General features: G+C 47.9%; 1 protein-coding gene across 2 annotated transcripts in view; it reads right to left on the bottom strand.

The window, feature by feature from the left end:
* Positions 1 to 20,831, bottom strand: part of SH3BGR (SH3 domain binding glutamate rich protein) — a 51,035-nt gene extending 30,204 nt beyond the window's left edge. The window contains exons 1-3 of one of the 2 annotated variants that reach the window (XM_029938929.1): positions 20,702 to 20,831; positions 11,884 to 12,069; positions 5,526 to 5,606 (exon numbers count right to left, since the gene is read on the bottom strand). In XM_029938929.1, coding sequence (XP_029794789.1) covers positions 5,526 to 5,606; positions 11,884 to 12,069; positions 20,702 to 20,746 — 312 coding nt within the window. In that variant the 5' untranslated portion in view covers positions 20,747 to 20,831. The remainder of the gene's footprint in view (positions 1 to 5,525; positions 5,607 to 11,883; positions 12,070 to 20,701) is intronic. The other variant, XM_029938930.1, reaches the window with a different exon arrangement.

The following is a 20,831-nucleotide window of genomic DNA, read 5'->3' as shown; positions in this document are numbered from 1 at the left end:
CCACCATCACCTCCACCGTCACCACAGCCATCACCTCCACCGTCACCACCGCCATCACCACCACCATCACCTCCACCTCCACTGCCACCTCCGTCATCACCTTGACCACCCCCACCACCTCCACCACCATCAGCACCATCACCACCTTCACTATCACCTCCACCATCACCACCACCGTCACTTCCACCACTATCCCCTGCACCCACTAACACCATCACCTCCACCATCATCTCCTCCATATCCACCACCACCATCATCTCCACTACCCCCACTATCACCTCAAGAAATGGAAGATCCCTCCCTGGAGAAGATCACCTAAAACAACAGAAAAAGCCCACAGTCCAAGATCCCTAACAGAAAGCCAGTAAGTCCTTTCTAAATCATCCCATGGCAAAGTCTACCACACAGAGTCAAGATCATGGATATAGAACATGCCTTCAGCTTTTTAGCACCTTGATCTTAAATACAATCAAGGGTCCCCAGACACCTGAGAAAAACATCTCACATAAAAATAAGAAGGAAACAGAGATAGGGGACACTTAGAGAAACAGAGAAGGCAGAGAGTTGAAGAAAATGTGTAAAGAGAAAAACCACATTTAATAAACTTAGAGTTCAGAAAAATCATGAACCTATACAACAAAAACAGGGAGATTTAATGAGAAGAGCCACAGAAAACCAAAAAGAAAAAAAGTTTTGGAGACATAAAACATGATGGGGCGGGGGGAGGATCCTCGATCCCCCATAAAACATGATCCTCGCTAGGGGGAAAAATAGACGGTGGTATAAAAAGTGGAAGAAATGTCCCAGAAAGGAAAGACAAAAACACGGAAAATCCAAGTGAAGAGATTAGGAAATTGGAGAGTTAGTGGGGCACCTGGGTGCCTCAGTCAGTTAAGCGTCCGACTTCAGTTCAGGTCATGATCTCACAGTTCGTGGGTTCGAGCCCCGCGTCAGGCTCTGTGCTGACAGCTAGGAGCCTGGAGCTGCTTCAGATTCTGTGTCTCCCTCTCTCTCTGCCCCTCCCCTGCTTATGCTCTGGGCCTCTCTTTCAAAAATAAACATTTTTTTAAATTCTTTTTAAAAAGAAAGAAAACTGGAGAGTTAGTCCAGAAGGTCCACTATTCAAATTAAGAGGAATTCCGAAAAGAAGGAAGAAAAGAATGTGCAAACTAACAGGAAACGAACCACCGCAGAGGTAGTGTCCCCACCCTTTTCCAGAAGCGAAGGGCCTGGTTTTGCAGATCCCCAGGACCCAGCAAGCACAAAGCATAAGGAAAAGACCTGTACCCCGCACCTCATCTTTGAAGCAGAAAAGCAGATCGAAAGTCTCCCAGAACGGAGAAAAACAGCGCGCACAAGGGGCAAGCGGGGGCGTGGCGTAGGGCTCAACACAAACACTGGGGTCCAGACAGGACGCGGAGCCGCGCCTTCACCCTTCCCCATCCGGCCTGCAGCTCTGGGCCCTACACGACCAGGAAGGAAAGGTGAGCCACGCAGGCTGGGGCAGGACCCTCCGCGTTTCGCGGCCATCCGTGTGGCACCACTAGACCTTGACCATATTACACACATATTAATGATCACAGTTAATTGGTTAATATTCAAGAAACAATCTTTACACAGAGAAATGAAAATACCTGTTGGGTTACAAAGACTCCCATAAGATAGAAATTCATCACCCTGTATTTCCTCTTCGTGGCACGATAAAACCAGAAACAAAAATTTAAAATAGAGTATTTGTTAAATAAACCACAGAATGTATGGGGATGTGTCTTTTCAGTCACAGAATGGAGAGGCTTTGGAAATTTCCTTTAAAGAAAATTTGGGGGGACACCTGGGGGGCTCAGTCAGTTGAACATCTGACTTTGGCTCAGGTCATTATTTCACAGTTCGTGGGTTCGAGCCCCATGTTGGGCTCTGTGCTGATAGCTCAGAGCCTGCAGCCTGCTTTGGATTCTGTGTCTCTTTCTCTCTCTTCCCCTCCCCTGTTCACACTCTCTCTCTCTCTCTCTCTCTGTCTCTCAAAAATAAATTTTAAAATGTAATATATATAAAAGAAAAAAAGAAAATTTTGGGTATTGGGGTGCCGAGGCAGCTCAGTCAGTTAAGAGTCCAACTCTTGATTTCAGCTCAGGTCACAGTTTCATGGTTTGTGAGATCGAGCCCTGAGTCAGGCTCTGTGCTGACAGCATGGAGCCTGCTTGGGATTCTCTCCCTCTCTCTCTCTCTGCCCGCCCCCCCACCCCGCCCTTGCTCTCTCTGTCTCAAAATAAATAAACAAATAAATCTTAGGGGCGCCTGGGTGGCTCACTCAGTTGAGTGTCCAACTTCAGCTCAGGTCATGATCTCACAGTTCATGGGTTCAAGCCCTGCATCGGGCTCTGTGCTGACAGCTAGAGCCTGGAGCCTGCATCGGATTCTGAGTCTCCCTCTCTCTCTGTCCCTCCCCTGCTCGTGCTGTCTCTCTCTGTCTCTCAAAAATGAATAAATGTTAAAATAAATAAATCAATCAATTTTTTAAAAATAAGAAATGATCGTTATGAAAAATAGCACATTACGAGAAATGAAGAGCACATGATGCCGAGGACTGTCTGTGAACAGAGAGGGTGCACTACTCTGCTGCCCCTCTGCCCCTCCTTCCCTATGACCCCTGGGGCAGACGGGTTTCTAAGAATTTGACCTATGAAGGTTACAGGAAAATTCTCCTTCCAGGGCTTGCCCAGACTACTCGTGACCCGGGATAGAAAGTTCTGTGTTGTTTACAAGACCCCAGCAGGTCTTCAGCTGTAAAATCTAGATTCCCCTCCCACGACGCCCACATCTGGCGCCTGGAAAGTGGGGGCTGGGACGTATCAGGAGTCTGTCCAGCAGGTGGCAGGGGGAGAAGGCGAGGACCCCGGAGCCCTCAGGGCGAAGCTCTTGGACCCCAGGTTCCCCGGCAGGAATGAGCAGGCGCTTTTAAGGGCAGTGCTGCCACCACCTTCTCCCGTCCCTGGAAACTCCCCAGACACGACTGACCATGTGTGATCCCGCCTTCTTGCCACCAGCCCTCCTTGGCCCCCTCCAGCCTGGCAATCTTCACCCCTCCTCCGGAACTACTGTGGACATGGCCACCCAGGGCCTCTGTGCTGTCCAGGCCAGTGCTCCCTTTTGTGTCCTCCCCCAACTCAGTCTCTCGGGGGCATCAGACCCTCTGGAGTGAAGAATGCCCCTCCCTGGCTGCCTTCACACACAGGCCCCTGGTCTCCTGGTGCCTCGACGACGGCCCACCTGGACCTCCGCGCCCGGCCCCTGCTTACCCTCCATGCAGCTGCAGGCCCGGGGCCCTCCCAGCCCGGCCTCCTGGCTCCTGACCCCCTCTACGGTCGCTCCCTCCACATTAGCCGGACTCCACACGGGCCTCTTCCCCCGGAGCGCAATGCGACACACATCACTTCTTCACCTGGACGTCTCGTCCAAGCGTCACGACCCCCGGAGAGACGGCACTTCCGCCCAAGTGGAAGTCCGCGCCCGACGGCCCGCAGCGGCCATTGTTCCACCCCACCCCCACATCCAACCCGTCAGCAGGACTACCACGTCTTCCTCCACAACAGCCCCTGAAATCTCCACTTCCGTAGCGTCCTACCCGCACCCGGTCCAGGCCGCCATGACACCTCCTCCACTACCCAGATGGTTTGCGCCTGTTTAGTCCGCTCATCCCACAGTAGCCAAAGTGAGTTTTCAAGAAGGAGAGAAGACTACTTCTCCACTTAAACCTCTTACATCGTCTCCACTGCACCTGAGGCAGAATCCGGAACGTCGCTGTGGCCCATGAGCTGACCCCCACCCCGAAGTTCCCACCTCCTGTGGTACCCCCAGCAATGCCAGCCTCACAGCACCTCTTACAACTTTCTAAGCTCTTTCCTGCCTCAAGGCCTTTGCACTTGCTTTGTCCTTTACCTGAAACAGTCTTCCCTTTACCCTTCCTTCCCATCTTCAAGACACAAATGACCTGAACGTCACCACCAAGAAATATAACTTAACACCAAGGGAACGTGTCTTAAACATAATAACTAATCTAACATGACCCAGTTAACAAACTCCTATGCCAAATAAAACTCATACCAAACTCCTATACCAAATAAAACAGATTAGGTTGCATGGAATCGTCTCTTTTAAACTGTTGGGGGGGGGGGGTGGTATGATATGTACTGCATAGAAGCTGACCCAGGGCAGAAAGTTATTTCACTAAAGGGGAAGATGTTCCTCCTCCTATAAATCCATTAACCAACTGGGAAACCTACATGTTACCTTTGGACAAGGAACTGGCGCTCGAGCTGAGCACTAAGGTCCCAAACGGCGTCACCTGAAGAAGGCTGGCAGGCGAGCGGCAGCACGGCCCCACGCCTGAGACCAGCCCGTCCCTACAAGGTAGCGTTTTGAGTGAGGATCAACCTGGACTCAGTCGTCACCAATCACTCTGAAGCGCAGCTGAGTACAGACAAACAAGTTAAGAAATGCACGGAGTGAACAAATGAGCACTTGCATCTGTGGAGAATTAGGGTGAGACCCCGGGAGAGGCAAGGACGGGTGACTGGCGCAGAGGCAGAGCCACGTGACCTCCGGAGACCAATGCCTAACGCTAGCTTCGTTAGCATAATCCTGCACTTACCTGAAATCGTTTCAATTGATGATTTTAATTGTGATTAATCATTTTAATTAATTTTAATTAATAATTGACTTTAATTGTAATTGATTTTGATTTTAATAATTTTGTGTATTTAATTAAAAGTAATCAAAGATGAGCCAACACCAGAAAGAAAACAACCTGGTGAGATTGTGACTAGATCGTCCTTTCCTCCTCTTTATCAGACTGAAAAAGCAAAGTCCAGCTCATTTTAAATAGAAAGAATTAAAATAAGGTGATGCAGTCTTATAAAATTAACTACAATAAGTAACACGAGAGGTCAATTCATTACAAAAATAACTTCATAAACACAATCTGGGAACTCAAATTTGTACATATTTATCTAGTGTATGTAAGATTACTGAATGCAATGTTTCTTGATTTCAGTATTGGACAATGTACTACTATGAGGTATAAAACATCGAAAAATGCAGCAAAAATACGAAAAGCATAGATTTGGAACATGCTTTAGTAAAAACCTCGCATTATCTCTATGCATTAGACTTCATCAGAATAAGGAGTATATTAAAAATCATGTTAATTTAAAGGTCATCATTTGAGGGGCGCCTGGGTGGCTCAGTAGGTTAAGGGTCAGACTTCAGCTCAGGTAATGATCTCACCATTAGTGAGTTCAAGCCCCGCAGCGGGCTCTGTGCTGACAGCTCAGAGCCTGGAGCCTGCTTCAGACTCTGTGTCTCCCCCTATCTCTGCCCCTTCCCCACTCAAAAATGTCTCTCAAAAATAAAAAAACATTAAAAAAATTGTTTTAAAAAGATCATCATTTATTAAACAGTCTTGGATGCTGATTTCTATCTTCATTTCTGATGACTTGTACTGGGCCTCAGTGGGTGTGCAAGCTTACCTTTGACCCAGGAGGGGGAGCCAAACCAAGAAATGAATAAATAATATTCTCTTCTTTGGCAGAGAAGAAAGAGTCAAAATCCTTGAAGGAAAAGGAAAAGAAAAGAATGTGTAAGCCCATTGTGCCCTTGAGAGCCAGACTATTTACCCAAGCTGATCTTTATTAGTCACTAAGTTAGAAGCTACAGAAAAGGCCATCCCAGTTCGTTTTGTCAAAGATGACTAACCCCCAAAGGTAAGGATCTCTAATCGTGAACTTTACATTAGTTTTTACCAATTCACTGTGTGGAATACAGAACAGTGAGAACTCATGCACGCGCACACGTGCACGCGCACACGCACACCTGCTGGTGCTCAGGAATCGCTGACAAGACTCAGATATACAGAGCGAGGGGCTCTCCAAAAGTCCCACATCTTTAGCTGCGCTCCTTGCAATGTGGCCCCATGGATTTGGACCCTGACCAGCGGAGACAAAGCGACACAGGATTTCTCCAGTGTTACTACGGTAGCCTCTATGGGACCAGCCCCATCTTAGACCTTCTGATCCCAGCAGCTGCAAGACTGCGGGGGGGGGGGGGGGGGTTACTGCATCACTCGTTTTGGCAAAGTGGGAAGAACCACCGAATGAGGTGAGACCTGGTAACTGAATGAAATCTGGAGCTCAGCCAAGTGCCCCCGCCACCCAGCAGGTGCGCCCAGCCCCAAACCAGTGGTGTGGCTGCCCACAGCTCAGAAGAATTCCATTTCATATCATTAACATGTTTACTTATTTATTCTTGAGAGAGAGAGAGGGAGAGAGAGGGAGAGAGGGAGAGAGGCAGAATGAGTGGGGGAGGGGCAGAGAGCCAGAGGGAGACACAGAATCTGAAACAGGCTCCATGCTCTGAGCTGTCAGCACAGAGCCCGATGCGGGGCTCGAACCCATGAACCATGAGATCGTGACCTGAGCTGAAGCTGGATGCTCAACTGACTGAGCCACCCAGGCACCCCTCACTTCATATAACTAAAACATAAAGATATTCCCAGACTGACAGTCTCTGTCATCAGGGCAGGGATGCAGTCGCCTCGCACACTGAGGGCAGGGTGTCCGGCCAGGCTCCAACAGACGGCACTCACACCAGCTCGGGGTGCTCCTGTCTCCCCCACTCCCATGTGTACTGGGAACCTTCAAACCAAACACAGGTGCTGACACAGGGAAGACAGTGTTGTGTATTCTTGTGTGTTGATCGCGCCCAAAGCTGTATTATTTTCCCACCTGCTGCCCGGATCCCCTCAGTGGCTAATTTGATTCTTGTACGCCGAATGCATTTTTGTGAGCTGCCTCAAGTCTTACTTGAAGGAAACAGAGCATCGTGATCAAGTGATCCTTTGGTATCAGAAATTCTGACTGATTTCTGGGGCACACACATGTGAGGTGTTGTTAAAGGATCACGCAATAGAACACATTAGTACCAGTAGACGGGAGGTGAAATAGAATAAAATAAACTGATGCTGTTTTTCAAAAATTCCAGGAAGACCTGTAACTTCTCCAGTTGGCCAATGCTAGAAGCTTCCCAGTCAAGATTTTCTCATAGCTGACTGAACCGTCTTCTGCTTCAACATAGGTCCCAAGAGCGCCCTCAGCTTCAGAAGACCAAAGCACAATTTGTCGTTATTTTGACTTGATGCTAACAAACATATACAGGAGATAATGAGTATAAAATGGTTTTTCAATTTCCAGTCGTCATGTTAGGGTGGCATTAGATACCCTTAAACACGACAAAAAAAATACTTTTTTTAAGAAGCCAGATTAAGGGGCGCCTGGATGGCTCAGTCGGTTAAGTGTCTGGCTTCGGCTCAGGTCATGATCTCGTGGTTTGTGGGTTCAAGCCCCGCATTGGGCTCTGCGCTGACAGCTCAGAGCCCGGAGTCTGCCTCAGATTCTGTGTCTCCCTCTCTCTCTGACCCTCTCCTGCTCAGGCTGTCTCTCTCTGTCTCTCAAAATAAATAAAAAAGCATTTAAAAATTTAAAAACAAAAAAAGAAATGTCTACATTGTGGTGTGGGATAAGGGCCAAGAAACTAAAGCACTAAAAAAAACCAAACACAGGGGCGCCTGGATGGCTCAGTCAGTTAAGCGTCCAACTCCTGATTTCAGTCCTGATCTCACAGCTCATGAGAATGAGCCCCGAATCAGGATCTATGCTGACACTGAGGAGCCTGCTTGGGCTTCTCTCTCTCTCTCCCTCTCTCTCTGCCCCTCCCATGTGTGCTCTCTCTCTCAAAATAAATACATAAATTTTTAAAAACCTCATGTAAATAAGGAAATGGTGAGTGAGGTGTTAAAGTCTCTTTTGATATCTGGTGCATACGTAGCTTTTTGTTTAGTTTTGTTATTTTATTTTATTTATTTATTTTGAGAGAGTGAGAGAGCAGGGGAGGGGGAGAGAGAGAAGGGGAGAGAGAGTTGCGAGCAGGCTCCATGCTGTCAGGACAGAGCCTGACTTCTGAACCCACAAACCCTGAAGTCAGGATCCGAGCTGACGCCAAGAATCAGACGCTTAACTGACTCAGCCACCCAGGCGCCCCGTGGTGCCTACATGGTTGTACATTTTATTATTTCTCTTCAAACTCTATTTTTATCACATATGATATATTTGATAGTGAGTTTTCTTAAGTTTATTTATTTTGAGAGAGAGAGAGAGAGAGAGCGAACACAAGTGGGGTGTGGGGCGAGGAAGAGAGAGAGGGAGAGGGAGAACCCCAAGCAGGCTCCGCACTGTCCGCAAGAAGCCAGACACGGAGCTCAAACTCAGGAGCCGCGAGACCATGAATCAAGAGTCAGACACTTAACCATCTGAGCCACCCAGGCGCCCATCATAGTGAGTTTGTAGTGATGCAAGACTGCTCGTTCCGTGCCACCTGCGGTGGAGAGGGTCCCATCCCCGCCCTCACTGGGCTGGCATCCCCCTTCCTCCAGGCCTGAGGATGCCCGCCTGCACCGAGGGGCCAAGGTCCCCGCTGGCTGCGCTCGGGCCCAGGTGGGCACCCAGCCCGTCCCCGGCTAAGACGCACAGCCTCCAGCCCAGCACCAGACACGTCCACCACATCCAGCTGGTACTCCCCGGCCAGGGGTTAGTGGGCCTCCAGTGCCCGGCTCCACTCGGGGTCTCCTTCCTCTAGCTGACGGCCGGCTGCTGTGCCCTCGGGCCACGCTCTGCATCTGCCCTGCACGGCCGCACAGGCAGGGGCATGGTGGTGCTCAGCTGCCCTTCTCCCGGCCCTCCTCTCCCTCCCCTCCCTCCCTCCCCTCTTCTCCCCTCCCAGCCCTGGTGTGAGAAACCACTGCTTGTCCACCGTGTTAAACCTGACACAGCCTTCGGGACCTTGGAGTCTCCTTTTAAAATCCAAACCTCCAGGGCTCCTGGGTGGCTCGGTCAGTTAAGTGTCCAACTTCGCCTCAAGTCATGATTTCACAGTTCACGAGTTCAAGCCCCTAGAGCTCCTTCGGATTCTGTATATCCCTCTTTCTCTGCCCCTCCCCTGCTTGTGTTCTCTCTCAAACATTAAAAAAAAATTTTTTTAATCTGAACCCACAATATAAACAATCATTTTTAGCTACATTCTGGAAACAAAGCCCTCTGCCTCCTCGGTGCACTTTTCTTAAGAGTGTCGACAGACTAGGGGCACCTGGGTGGCTCAGTCAGTTGAGCATTTGACTTCGGCTCAGGTCATGATCATATGGTTCATGAGTTCAAGCCCCACGACAGGCTCTGTGTTGACAGTCCGGAGCCTGGAGCCTGCTTCAGATTCTGTCTGTCTGTCTCTCTCTCTCTCTCTGCCCCTCCCCTGCTTGCCCTCTGACTCCCCACCCCCTCTCAAACATAAATAAACGTAAAAAAACAATAAAAGATAAAGGTGTCGGAAAGCAAATGTGGCAAAGCTGCTCAGAAGACAACCTACTGATCCTCTCTGAAGGCAGAACTGGAAAGAACTAACAGTAAGAGCTAAACACAAAATCATATGCGGGCTCATCTCATTAGATCCATACTTGTAACAGGAAAATACTACAAAATACTATTCAAAATGTCCCAATATTACAAAATACTGTATATGGAAATATTATCAATATATATTCAAATATTACAAAATAATATTTCCTCTTTAAAAGTAGAAGTCTTTTTCTTAGTAAAAGGGAAAACTTTTCTCTCCCCTCCCCGACAACTAAGATTGCGTCACGAAGACCCCCCTCCCTGTGTGACCTCATCTAAGCTGATACTTCCCAAAGGCCCCATCTCCAAATCCCCTGGCCACGGACGTTAGAGCTTCAACCTCTGAATTTGGGGGGGACACAGACTGCCCAGACCACCACGTTCGTGGCGCTTTGTTCCATCTGCCTTATGAAACGAATACAGATCTCCAAGAACCAAACTCGGAGGCAGGCCCCGCGCTTTTCTGCAGATGGCCAGATGCTAAACACCTGTGGCTTTGTGGGTCATACAGTCTCCGCTGCAACTACCCAGCTCGCCCATCGTGCCCAAACAGCGGCAGGTGATGGGCCATTGAATCAGGGTGGATGTGATCCAATAACGCTGCATTCACTAGAACAGGCAGCTACGGACCTTGGCCCCCGGGCTTTAACCGGGCCATGCGTGCTTCAGACGAGACACAGAAAAGTAAAGGGGAGCCCGTGTAAAGAACCTGCCGAGCTGTGTGCGAGAAGGGAAGAGGCGAGTTAAGATTCCTCCAGGTGGCTCTGGCCTTAGGAAGCAAACCAGCACCGTGTTCCCTCCACCCTCGGAGCCCGATGGCGGTCTGTGACAAATGCCCCAGAAGGCTCAGATGACACCCAGACAGCCTCCGGGTCTCGCGTTCTAAAGTCCTTTGAGTTTTTAAGTGTTGTTTTCAACAATCGGACTTACTAAGCAGAACCGTAAACTCGGGGGGGGGGGGGGGGGGGGGGGGGGGGGGGGGGGGGGGGGAAGGGAAGTGACTTTCTGGTGAAGTGAACTGCTAAATGCATAAAATAAAACTGCTGTTGTAGTCAAAGTATCCAGGACAGTGTTTAAACTATCTAAATGCATTCAAACAAGTTTTTTTTTAATTTTTTAAACATTTATTTATTTTTGAGAGACAGAGAGACAGATCATGAGCAGGGGAGGGGCAGAGAGAGAGAGACACAGAACCCAAAGCATGCTCTAGGCTCTGAGCTAACAGAGCCCAACGCAGGTCTCAAACCCACGAACCGTGAGATCATGTGACAAATGCCCCCAGAAGGCTCAAACGGCCGCTTAACCAACTAAGCCACCGAGGCGCCCCACATTTAAACAAGTTTAAAGTCTCTATATGAAGACCTGACTTCTGAAAATCTTTTTTTTTTTTTTTTTTTTTTTTTTTTAGAGAGCACAAGCAGGGGAGGGGCAGAGGGAGAGGGAGAGAGAATCCCAAGAAGGTCCACACTCAGGGCTGAGCCTGACACAGGGCTCAATCTCACCACCGTGAGATCATGATGAGCCCAAATCAACAGTAGGACGTTTAACTGACTGAGCCACCCGGGTGCCCCTGCAAATCATTTTTATAAAAGTGAAAGAAAGCCAGGGCACCTCAGTAGCTCAGTCAGGTAAGCGTCTGACTTCGGCTCAGGACATGACCTCTCAATTTCTGAGTTCGAGCCCCGCACTGGGCTCTGTGCTGACATCTTGGAGCTGGAGCCTGCTTTGGATTCTGTGTCTCCCTCTCTCTCTGCCCTTCCCTTACATGCTTGCTCTCCCTCTCTCTCTCTCTCTCAAAAGTAAACAGTAAAACATCATGGTGTCCTGCAAGACTGATCAGATTCCTTTCCAACAGGGGGCACCTGGGCGGCTCAGGCGATTCAGTGCCTGACTAATCCGGCTCACATCATGATCCCAGTGTTGGGAGATGGAGACCCAAGTCACACCCCTCACTGAGCGTGGAGCCTCCTTGGGATTCTCTCTCTCCCTCTCCGCCCCTCCTCCCTCCCCTGCTTAAGCACACACATGCGCGCACTCTCTCTCTAAACTAAAAAAAAATTTTTTAATAAACAATAAGTTAAACAAAGAATCCCTTTCCAACTAAATGCATCCTTTATTTGAACAAGTGGGCTCAACTCTTCAGAACAAAATAAAGAACATAAAATAATCCGAGGAACTTCCAAATCATCATCTCATTGTTTCTCTCCTTTTGTAAGTCTTATGCAATGATGATTCACAATGACTCCACCATCCAGTGGCGGTACTGGGAGAAACAGATCGTGCCCTGAAACCATCAGCAGGTGCAAATTCTGCCTCCGAATTAATCTGCTTTAAACCATTTCTGGTCAACACGCATGCAAGAGAATTTCCCAGGAAATCTAATACTCACCCCACAATACTGCTCTTCATTGAAGATCTGGGGGGGCAAAGGGATCCCGTTTTGAGGCTTCTTCTCTCCAGGAACATTCTCCCTCATCCACTTCCTATTGTCTTCGTCTCCAGCGATGTCTAGTTCCTTGAAGTCGATCTTATTAGCTTCCAAAAAGCCCACTACTTCTTGTTGCTTTTTCCTAATCTGAGTCAAGAGGAGAGAAAGCTATTAGGCTGGCTTTATTTTGTAACGTCTTGCTTAGATTTACAGAAATTACATCCTTTCTCCCGCGATACCATGCAACACAAGTCATCTTGCTGTTATTTAAATGAGGTAAACAAGGAAATCACACCTCTTCATGATAAACGATCAACAGAGTGATTATTTAAATTCTAAAATTTTAATCTCACCATTGCTTCAGTCATGGTATAATCGACCTAATAAGAGTACAGATGCCTTCATCCTAGGTTTTATTTGAGGCCTTTGGCGTACTTTTCACTCTCTGCTAAGCTTTCGCGCCAAGAAATAGATAAGAATTGGTTATGAAGAAAAAGGGGGACTGGGAGAAGAGAAAGAAAAGAGAGGAAAGACAATTCGCTATGAAACTTAAATCCCAAGGACACCCAACTAAAAAGCACTTCACGCACAGTTATGAAAACGGACACAGGAGTCCATTCAACAAAAGTGGCTTCAGAAATAACGCAGGAGCCTGGAAGGCACACGTGGAGATGGCTGAGAGGGGGAAGAACGGAGGAAGAGCCAGAAAAAGCCATGGCTGTCTCCCGGCTCACAAAGAGCAACACAGTCAAAGAGCCCTGCGGTCTCTCCGATTTGTCCTTTCCACTCACAGAGAGCGGGGCCCCAGCCTCACCGGACACAGGACACTTGGCACCCTTCTCCACCCCGCCCCCCCAGCCCTCATCTCCCAGCTGCCATTTCTCAGGACTGTGGTCCCTCCACAGCTCACACCTCCATCCCCACAGACCGCTACAACCGGTTCCTCCCTTCAGAGAATTCACTCCCCAAATGCACGACACCTGCTTTCATGCAACTCCGTGGCCTTGCTTAAGAGCCTCTGAGGAAGAGGTCCAGAGTGGTCAACCCAACAATCAATCAACACTGACTCATGCACTCTACCCTGCACAGGACAGCACAGCAAGTTCTTCCTGTGAACAGATTCATGCGCTGCGTATCTGGGTGAAAAAAATCCAAATAGGGGCGCCCGGGTGGCTCAGTCAGTTGAGCGTCCAACTTCAGCTCAGGTCATGATCTCACGGTTAGTGGGTTCGAACCCCACATTGGGCTCTGTGCTGACAGCTCAGAGCCTGGAGCCTGTCTTCAGATTCTGTGTCTCCCTCTCTCTGACCCTCCCCCACTCACACTGTCTCTCTCTCAAAAATAAATAAAACATTAAAAAAAATTTAAAAATCCAAATAACTCATTTGTACTTTCTAGACAATGAACATGCCATAGATGACCAGCAAAATAAAGTAAAATGAGTCATTTCTTAAAATTAAGAGCAAATGGGGCACCTGGGTGGCTCAGTCGGTTAGGTGTCCGACTTCAGCTCAGGTCATGATCTCACGGTTCGTGGGTTTGAGCCCCGCATCGGGCTCTGTGCTGACAGCTAGCTCAGAGCCTGGAGCCTGTGTTCAGATTCTGTGTCTCCCTCTCTCTCTGACCCTCCCCTGCTCATGCTGTCTCTCCCTCTCTCTCTAAAATAAATAAAAACAGTTAAAAATTTTTTTTAAATAAGAGCAAAATTTTAAGTGAGTGTTTTCTTTAACATGAAAATACCTAATATCTTACTTTTTTTTTTTTTTAGTAAGCTCCAAACTGGGCATGGAGCCCCATGTGGAGCTTGAACTCAACCCTGAGCCCCAATCAAGAGTGAGATACTTAACCAAATGAGCCACCCACGTGCCCCTAATAGCTCAATGTTTTAAGTCCTCTGCAGAGAATATTGTCTCATATCAAAATAAGTCATTAAAAACATTTTGTGAGGAAAAAAAGAGATGCCTGGGTGGCTCAGTTGGTTGAGCGTCTGACTCTTGATTCTGGCTCAGATCATGATCCCAGGATCGTGGGATTGAGCCCTTGGTCAATGTTGAGCCACGTAGCATTCTCTCTCCCTCTCTCTTGGCCCCTCTCCTTTGCTCATGCTCTCTCTAAAATATACACATATACTTTATATGTATACATGTACATATGCATATACATATGTATATATGTGTATAGATGTATATATTTTATAGGACTCTTGTTAATTTCCTGTAACTCGTTTATCCGTAGAGGTACTAGAACTTGAGAATCCCCTAAAAATGTTATAAAAGGCCTATGCTCATCCCTCTTTGGGTCAAACCCAATTCCTTCCAGAGATATGTATACAAAAAAATTATTATTATTATTATTTTACGTAGGCTCCCTGCCCAGCAGGGAGCCCAACGTGGGGCTTGAACTCATGACCTTGGGATCAAGACCTGAGCTGAGATCAAGAGTCAGAGGCTTAACCAACTGACCCACCCAGGCGCCCCCCAAAATTATTTTGTTCACTTTTCCCAAAATAATAAATGAGTCTTTCAATGACGTGTGTAGAGGGTTCTTTTCTTAATATAAGGAAAGAGAAGGCATGTATGGATGCTTCAGCCCTGGAAGCAAATCACCGCAAAAACCAAATTCTATATAATCTGATTTTGGTGGTGATCTGATTGTATATTAATTATAAGTAACATGATTGAATATAAATAACTTGTAAATTCCTTACAAGTAAATATAAAGCATATACAAAATTGTATATATGTTACATGTAGACATATACGTATAAACAGTAACCACACACTGACTTTTGCATTAACATTCGCTCAACCAACAAAGGTGATGTGTGTAGAAAGCATGAGATCCCGAAATTGAAGGCTGCTGTTAGCTATGATACAACACTTCATCAGTAAGACTCAGTCTGGGGCAGGCGCGGACAAAAATAAACGCTAAACGTCACACAGAAAGGTGTGGGGCGATGGCATGTCCCTTAGGCTCCTGGCACACGCACGCCGGCACATTCCTGAGTGTCACATCTCTCAGAAGCAAAGGGAGAGCTCAGATTTCTGCCCCCACCGGTGCGCCCTCCCCCCCGAGGCTGGGCCCTCAGACCTCCCGCTGCCCCGCATAGAATTGGTGCTCCAAATGCCTCAGCTTCACCACTGACTCTCCGAATAGGACAAAAAGCCCATCAGACCTGATGACAGATTGTTGGCCTAAATCACTAGGCTAATTACTCATGTTTTCTATACGTACTTTCCAAGCAGTCCATAATGATGCGTGCCACTCTGTAAATTACTTATTCCTTTAGCTATTTCCAGAGATAACTCTTCATTTTAGGCAGGTTTGCTTGTGATTAAATATTCAGAAGGACAACATCCTTCATTCTGTCCAAAGCCCCGCCCTTCCTTCTCAGATACCCTCCCAGGAGCCCGGACCAGCCTGGCCGAGGACCACCGCCACCTCACCGACATTATTTCCGTCTCTATTAATCACGCCTCAGGACTCAAGATGAAATACAAGTAGGGTTTCATCTTATTCCGTGATTTCTGAATAGATGAAAAGCCCTTCCCCAAGTCCTGACTTGTGTTTCTTCTGTGAAAAGGTCAAAGAGGGATGGAGAACAAGGGAGAGGGAGGCCTTTTGGGTTTTTTTTTAAATTTTTTAATGTTTATTTATTTTTGAGAGAGAGACATACACACACAGAGAATGGAAGCAGGCTCCAGGCTCTGAGCTGCCAGCACAGAGCCCGACTCAGGGCTCGAACCCATGAAGGTTCAGATCATGGCCTGAGCCAAAGTCAGACGCTTAACCCACTGAGCTACCCAGGCATCCCTGTTATTTCTTGCCAAACAATTGCACGTGCAGAACTTAACAGACAGTTGGGTGCATGATATTGTCTTTTTTTTTTTAATGTTTTATTTATTTTTGAGACAGAGCATGAGAGGGGGAGGGGCAGAGAGACAGGGAGGCAGAATCTGAAGCAGGTTCCAGGCTCTGAGCTGTCAGCACAGAGCCTAAAGCGGGACTCAAACCCACGAACCATGAGATCATGACCTTAGCCGAAGTCAGACGCTTAACCGACTGAGCCACCCAGGCGCCCCCATGATATTGTCTTAAGGGCTATTTCTCAGCCCCTCACCCCCAAAACAGAGAAGAAAAATGAAATCTGCACCCTGGGTGGGGGCCCTCTTACCCCCCAGTCCTCCCTCCTGGTGGATATCTATTCAAGGAGCCCCACCAGATCCTCGCAGGCAATGGGTGCTCCCAGGCTTACCCCCCAGTGACATCAGCTCCCAGAGGGCACCTCCCTTTATGGTCCCCCGGGGGGCGTTGCGGGCAGGGCACCCAATGGTTGCCACCACAGACGCCTTCCCCTCCCCACCTCCTGCCCCTTCTCCTCCCTCCATGGCACCATGGCCAGCGCTGGCCCCACAGCATCTTCCTAGGTAGCCCCTCTGCAGGACCCGGGGGTCTCTGGGGTCTGGGTCATTTGGAGCCTTTGGGACTTCAGCAGAGGCTCAGAGATCTCTGCTTTCCCATCCCACGACATTCACTCATAAGAAAGTGCTGTATTCAGGGCTCAGTCAGTTATGGGTCTGACTTCAGAGTTCGAGCCCTGCGTCGGGCTCTGTGCTGACAGCTCGGAGCCTGGAGCTGCTTCAAATTCTGTGTTTCCTTCTCTCTCTGCCCCTCCCCTACTCATGGTCTGTCTCTCTCTCTCTCTCTCTCTCTCTCTCTCTCTCTCTCTCTCTCAAAAATAAATAAACTTAAAAAAAAAATCTTTAAAAAAAAAGTGTTGTTTGCCTGAGGTCACCAGCCACTGTTGGTTCCTATACTGTGTCAGAGTGATCACTGAGCCACTTGTGTGGCACCTCCCTTTTAGTGTCTTGTACAGTTAGGAGCTTTTCCAACTGAGGGCACTGCACTTAGTGAAAAGCACACTGCATGTGAGCGGAGGCGACCTGCATCTCCCTCCTGGCTCGGAAGCCTGCTGCCAGCCTCTGAGGGATCCCGTCTTTAACTGCCTGGTCTGCAAAATGGGTAAAGCGCCAGGCTCTGGTGAGAACCAAGGAACACACTGTGTGGACGGGCATTTTGCATAAGGTGAGAGCCTGCGTGGCCTGGCGTCCGGCACAGTCACCTCACTGACTCATCCCCACTACCAGGCCAGGTGAAGTACACCAGTCACCATTTTTTTTTTGAAGTTTAAATATTTATTTTTGAGAGAGACAGAGAAAAAGCAGGGGAGGGGCAGAGAGAGAGAGAGAGAGAGAGAGAGAGAGAGAGAATCCCAAGCAGGCTCCACACTGTCCGCATGGAGCCTGATGTGGGGCTCATAACCTGAGCTGAAACCAAGAGTCGGATGTTTAACTGACTGAGCCACCCAGGCGTCCCTCTGATCACCATTTTAAAATTACAAAGCTGAGGCACTGGTGAATGAAGATGTTTTCCAAGATTTGCGCCCAGATCCATCTCATTCAAGAGCCGATTTCCCCCACTGTATTTCCACTCAATCAAGTCTGGAGAAAGGATTGAGAAACCAAGGAGCCATGAGTAGGGTCTGTCCTTAAAGATCAAGATCAAGGTTCCAGGGGCACCTGGGTGGCTCAATTGGTTGAGCATCCAACTTTGGCTCATGGTTTGTGAGTTCGAGCATCCTGTCAGGCTCTGTGCTGACAACTCAGAGCCTGGAGCTTGCTTTAGATTCTGTGTTTCCCTCTCTCTGTCCCTCCCAGCTCATGCCCTCTCTCTCTCTCCTTCTCTCAAATATGAATATACATTAAAAATTTAATGAAAAAATGTTTTTTAAAGATCAAGTTTCCAGGGGCTGTGCATCTTGAAAACAGTGAGGACGGTCCTCTCTCCCCTTGTCCCCCCGGCCCACTGTGGCACTGGCCTTCAGGAAGACACAGATCTGCTCCTGTGACCAGGCTGTCTTCACTCACCTTCCTCTGTAAAGCACTAAAATACGTGACAGCGCTTTGTGATCAACTGTTCAGAGATGTGACACACAGCTGCATATGCAGAAGCCCTCATAAAGAGATTACAATTAGTTTTTTCCTTTTCCTAAAAACATTTTTTTAATGTTTATTTATTTTTGAGAGACAGAGAGGGAAACACAGAATCCGAAGCAGGCTCCGGGCTCCGCGCTGTCAGCACTAAGCCCAACATGGGGCTCGAACTCGTGAATCGCGAGATGGTGACCTGAGCTGAAGTCAGGCACTTAAGCGACTGAGCCACCCAGACTCCCCTGTTTATTTCCTTTTTCATTAATTTTGTTCATCCAACAGAAATCATATGCCCTCATTGACTAAGCTGCTGGTAAGATCCCATTTTTAAAAGTAAAGAGACTGAAGAAATCAGTAGTAAAGGTTTTACAGAGTGACCACCACGCACACAGCATCGGTGCTGGCAGACGCTCTGGGGTGCCCCTGCAAAGAAGCTTCTGGATAAAATCCCGCCACCAAGGAAAAATCTGCAGCACTGATACCATGGGAATAATCTGGTCTCCTTCTTTAAGAGAAGACAGAAATCATCCCACTTAAGTGGCTTGGGTAATCCTTCCAAAACACCGTCATCAGAGACTCATGTCTAATATTAACTAATCATATTAACTAATCATAACAACTACAATAATAATACTGAATAATATTAACTAACATCAGCTAATGATTACAATTATAATAAAAGTTATAATAATTATATTAAGCAGCCATGTGTAATAATTATAAAGTTAATCATTGTACTATGTATGAAGCACTGACTGAGCACTTGACCCCACGCAGGGCGCTGCATGCTGCTTTCCTAAATCCTCAAGGGGGCGCCATGAGATGAGTCCTATTCTTATCCTCATTTTACAGATAAGGAAATTGAGGCTTAGCAAGGTGAAATAACTTTCCCAAGGTCAAAGAGTTCCAAGCGGCAACAAAGCATTTGCTCAGGGAACCAGAAGGAACGTGGGTTTTCCGAGACCCTGGAATGAACGGTGCCCCTCCAGATCCTCTGACGCTAACTCAGTCAGGTGCCCAAACTCCAAGACTGTAACCCATCAGAGAATCCTAAGACCTCCACGAGTTTGTTCCCTGACTCTGGAAGGAAAACTAAGGCACAGAACACGTAGAAGACTGGCAGGTCAGTGGTAAAAGTGGCCTCAATGAGCGTCAGTAGCATATATTGAAAGCCCACTTAAGCCATTTTCTTCAAGAAAAATCACGTTTTCTCTAGTAATCCAAAACCGTGCTCTGGACGGATCAACTCAAAGTTTCTGAGGTCATCAACAGCCACAAGAGAGTTTGTAGTTTTACATCTGGAATGTTCCCTCCCCTGTTTCTGTTAAAAGATGTTTGCAGAGATACTAAAGTGCTTGATGCGCGGTGCCCAGAGGGACGTGCAGACTCTCCTCTCTCTCATTTTCTTCTTGCCCTCTAGAAACTGCGCGAACGTTCAGGGCTGTGGGTGAGAGCATTCGGGAGCCAGTGCTGGGGCTGCTCCCGGCCAGTCGCTGGCCTAGGCTATCATCTCGGCTGAGTGAAACCCAAGCAGCAAGATGGCCCAGGAACTGGATATAAAAGGAAACAGCCCCCTTGCTGGTGTCCAGCCCTCGGGACTGATAAAACTGCTTTCTCCCCTCAGGCCCCTGAATGCTCATGGAAATGCAGTCTCAGACAGACTGACAGACACCGTAGGTTCAAGCCTAAAATCAAAGCGTAAATCACTGCCAAGGGCAAGTGGGTCCCCTGATACCCTGTAACTTCAGGCAGGTCTATCCTGCACAGAATGAAGGCTGGAACTGGAGGGGTGATTCTGAGCCTGGTCTCCAGAAAATCAGACACACAGGGTTGGGGAGGGTTGGCTTTTAATGCCTATATTTGGTCTGTTTGAATTCCTAGAGCATTTAAAACCATCGCCTTAGGGATATTTGCTCTTGTCACTGTGACATCATTTTCCTCAAATAATACCATTACACACGCTAACTTTACACTTTGGGTTTGGTCACATCGCACACACAGGTACAGATGACCCTGCAACAACACACGTTTTAACTGCACGGGCCCACCTATGGGTGGACTGTTTTTCCTATCAATACAGGAAGTCCTACGAATGCATTTTCTCTCCCTCATGATTTTCTTAATAACTATTTCTTTTCTCTAGCTTACTTATTGTAAGTAATACAGTTTATATCACGTAAAACATACAAAAATGTGTTAACCGACTGTTGATGTTGTCAGTAAGCTTTCTGGTCAACAGGAGGCCATTTGTAAAAGTTGGGGGAGTCAAAAGTTATACAGGGATTTTCCACTGTGCAAGTGTCAGCGCCCCTAACCCCTGCATTGTTCAAGGGTCACTTCTAATCACATCCAGGAGTCATTTTAGGAATGGGGGTCGGCGCACCCTCCAAATAGCATTTATTTGCAACTTTAAATTAGCCTTAAGGCTTACAGAATGAATGGCAGAAACACTCCACCAAAAAAATTAAATAAATAGCCTCCGATTCTGTAATATATGCGACACAACACGACACATATCAGCTGTTAAACATTCTAGCACCAAACACGCCCCCTTCCTGGAATCTCCTCTCACACCCAACTTGCCCTCGATCACTCATTTTACACACTCACTCCTCCGACACGGTTGAAACGAACGCAGAAAGCAAAGGCACACAGGCTTACTCACACACTCCTCCAAAAAAGAAACTTAAGGGCAACGCTGGGCCGGACCCGCTGCGTCTAGTCCCCAGTCTGAGTTCCTCTGAAAGTTCGATAGGAAGAAAGGCCCACAAGTTCCGTCAGACACCTACCGCTATGGACCCAGAAGATGTGGCAACAAACACTTTGATAACCATTTTGACAGTCGGAAAGAGAACTCCCCCCAACACACACCCCCGGGCGGGGACGCGGCCGGCCGAGCAGGCAGCAGGTGCCAAGTGC

Source organism: Suricata suricatta, chromosome 5, assembly GCF_006229205.1.
Source record: "Suricata suricatta isolate VVHF042 chromosome 5, meerkat_22Aug2017_6uvM2_HiC, whole genome shotgun sequence".
Classification (NCBI taxonomy): Eukaryota; Metazoa; Chordata; class Mammalia; order Carnivora; family Herpestidae; genus Suricata; species Suricata suricatta.
The sequence above is the reverse complement of the archived record's forward strand: the minus strand, read 5'-3'. Positions and strand labels throughout refer to the sequence as shown.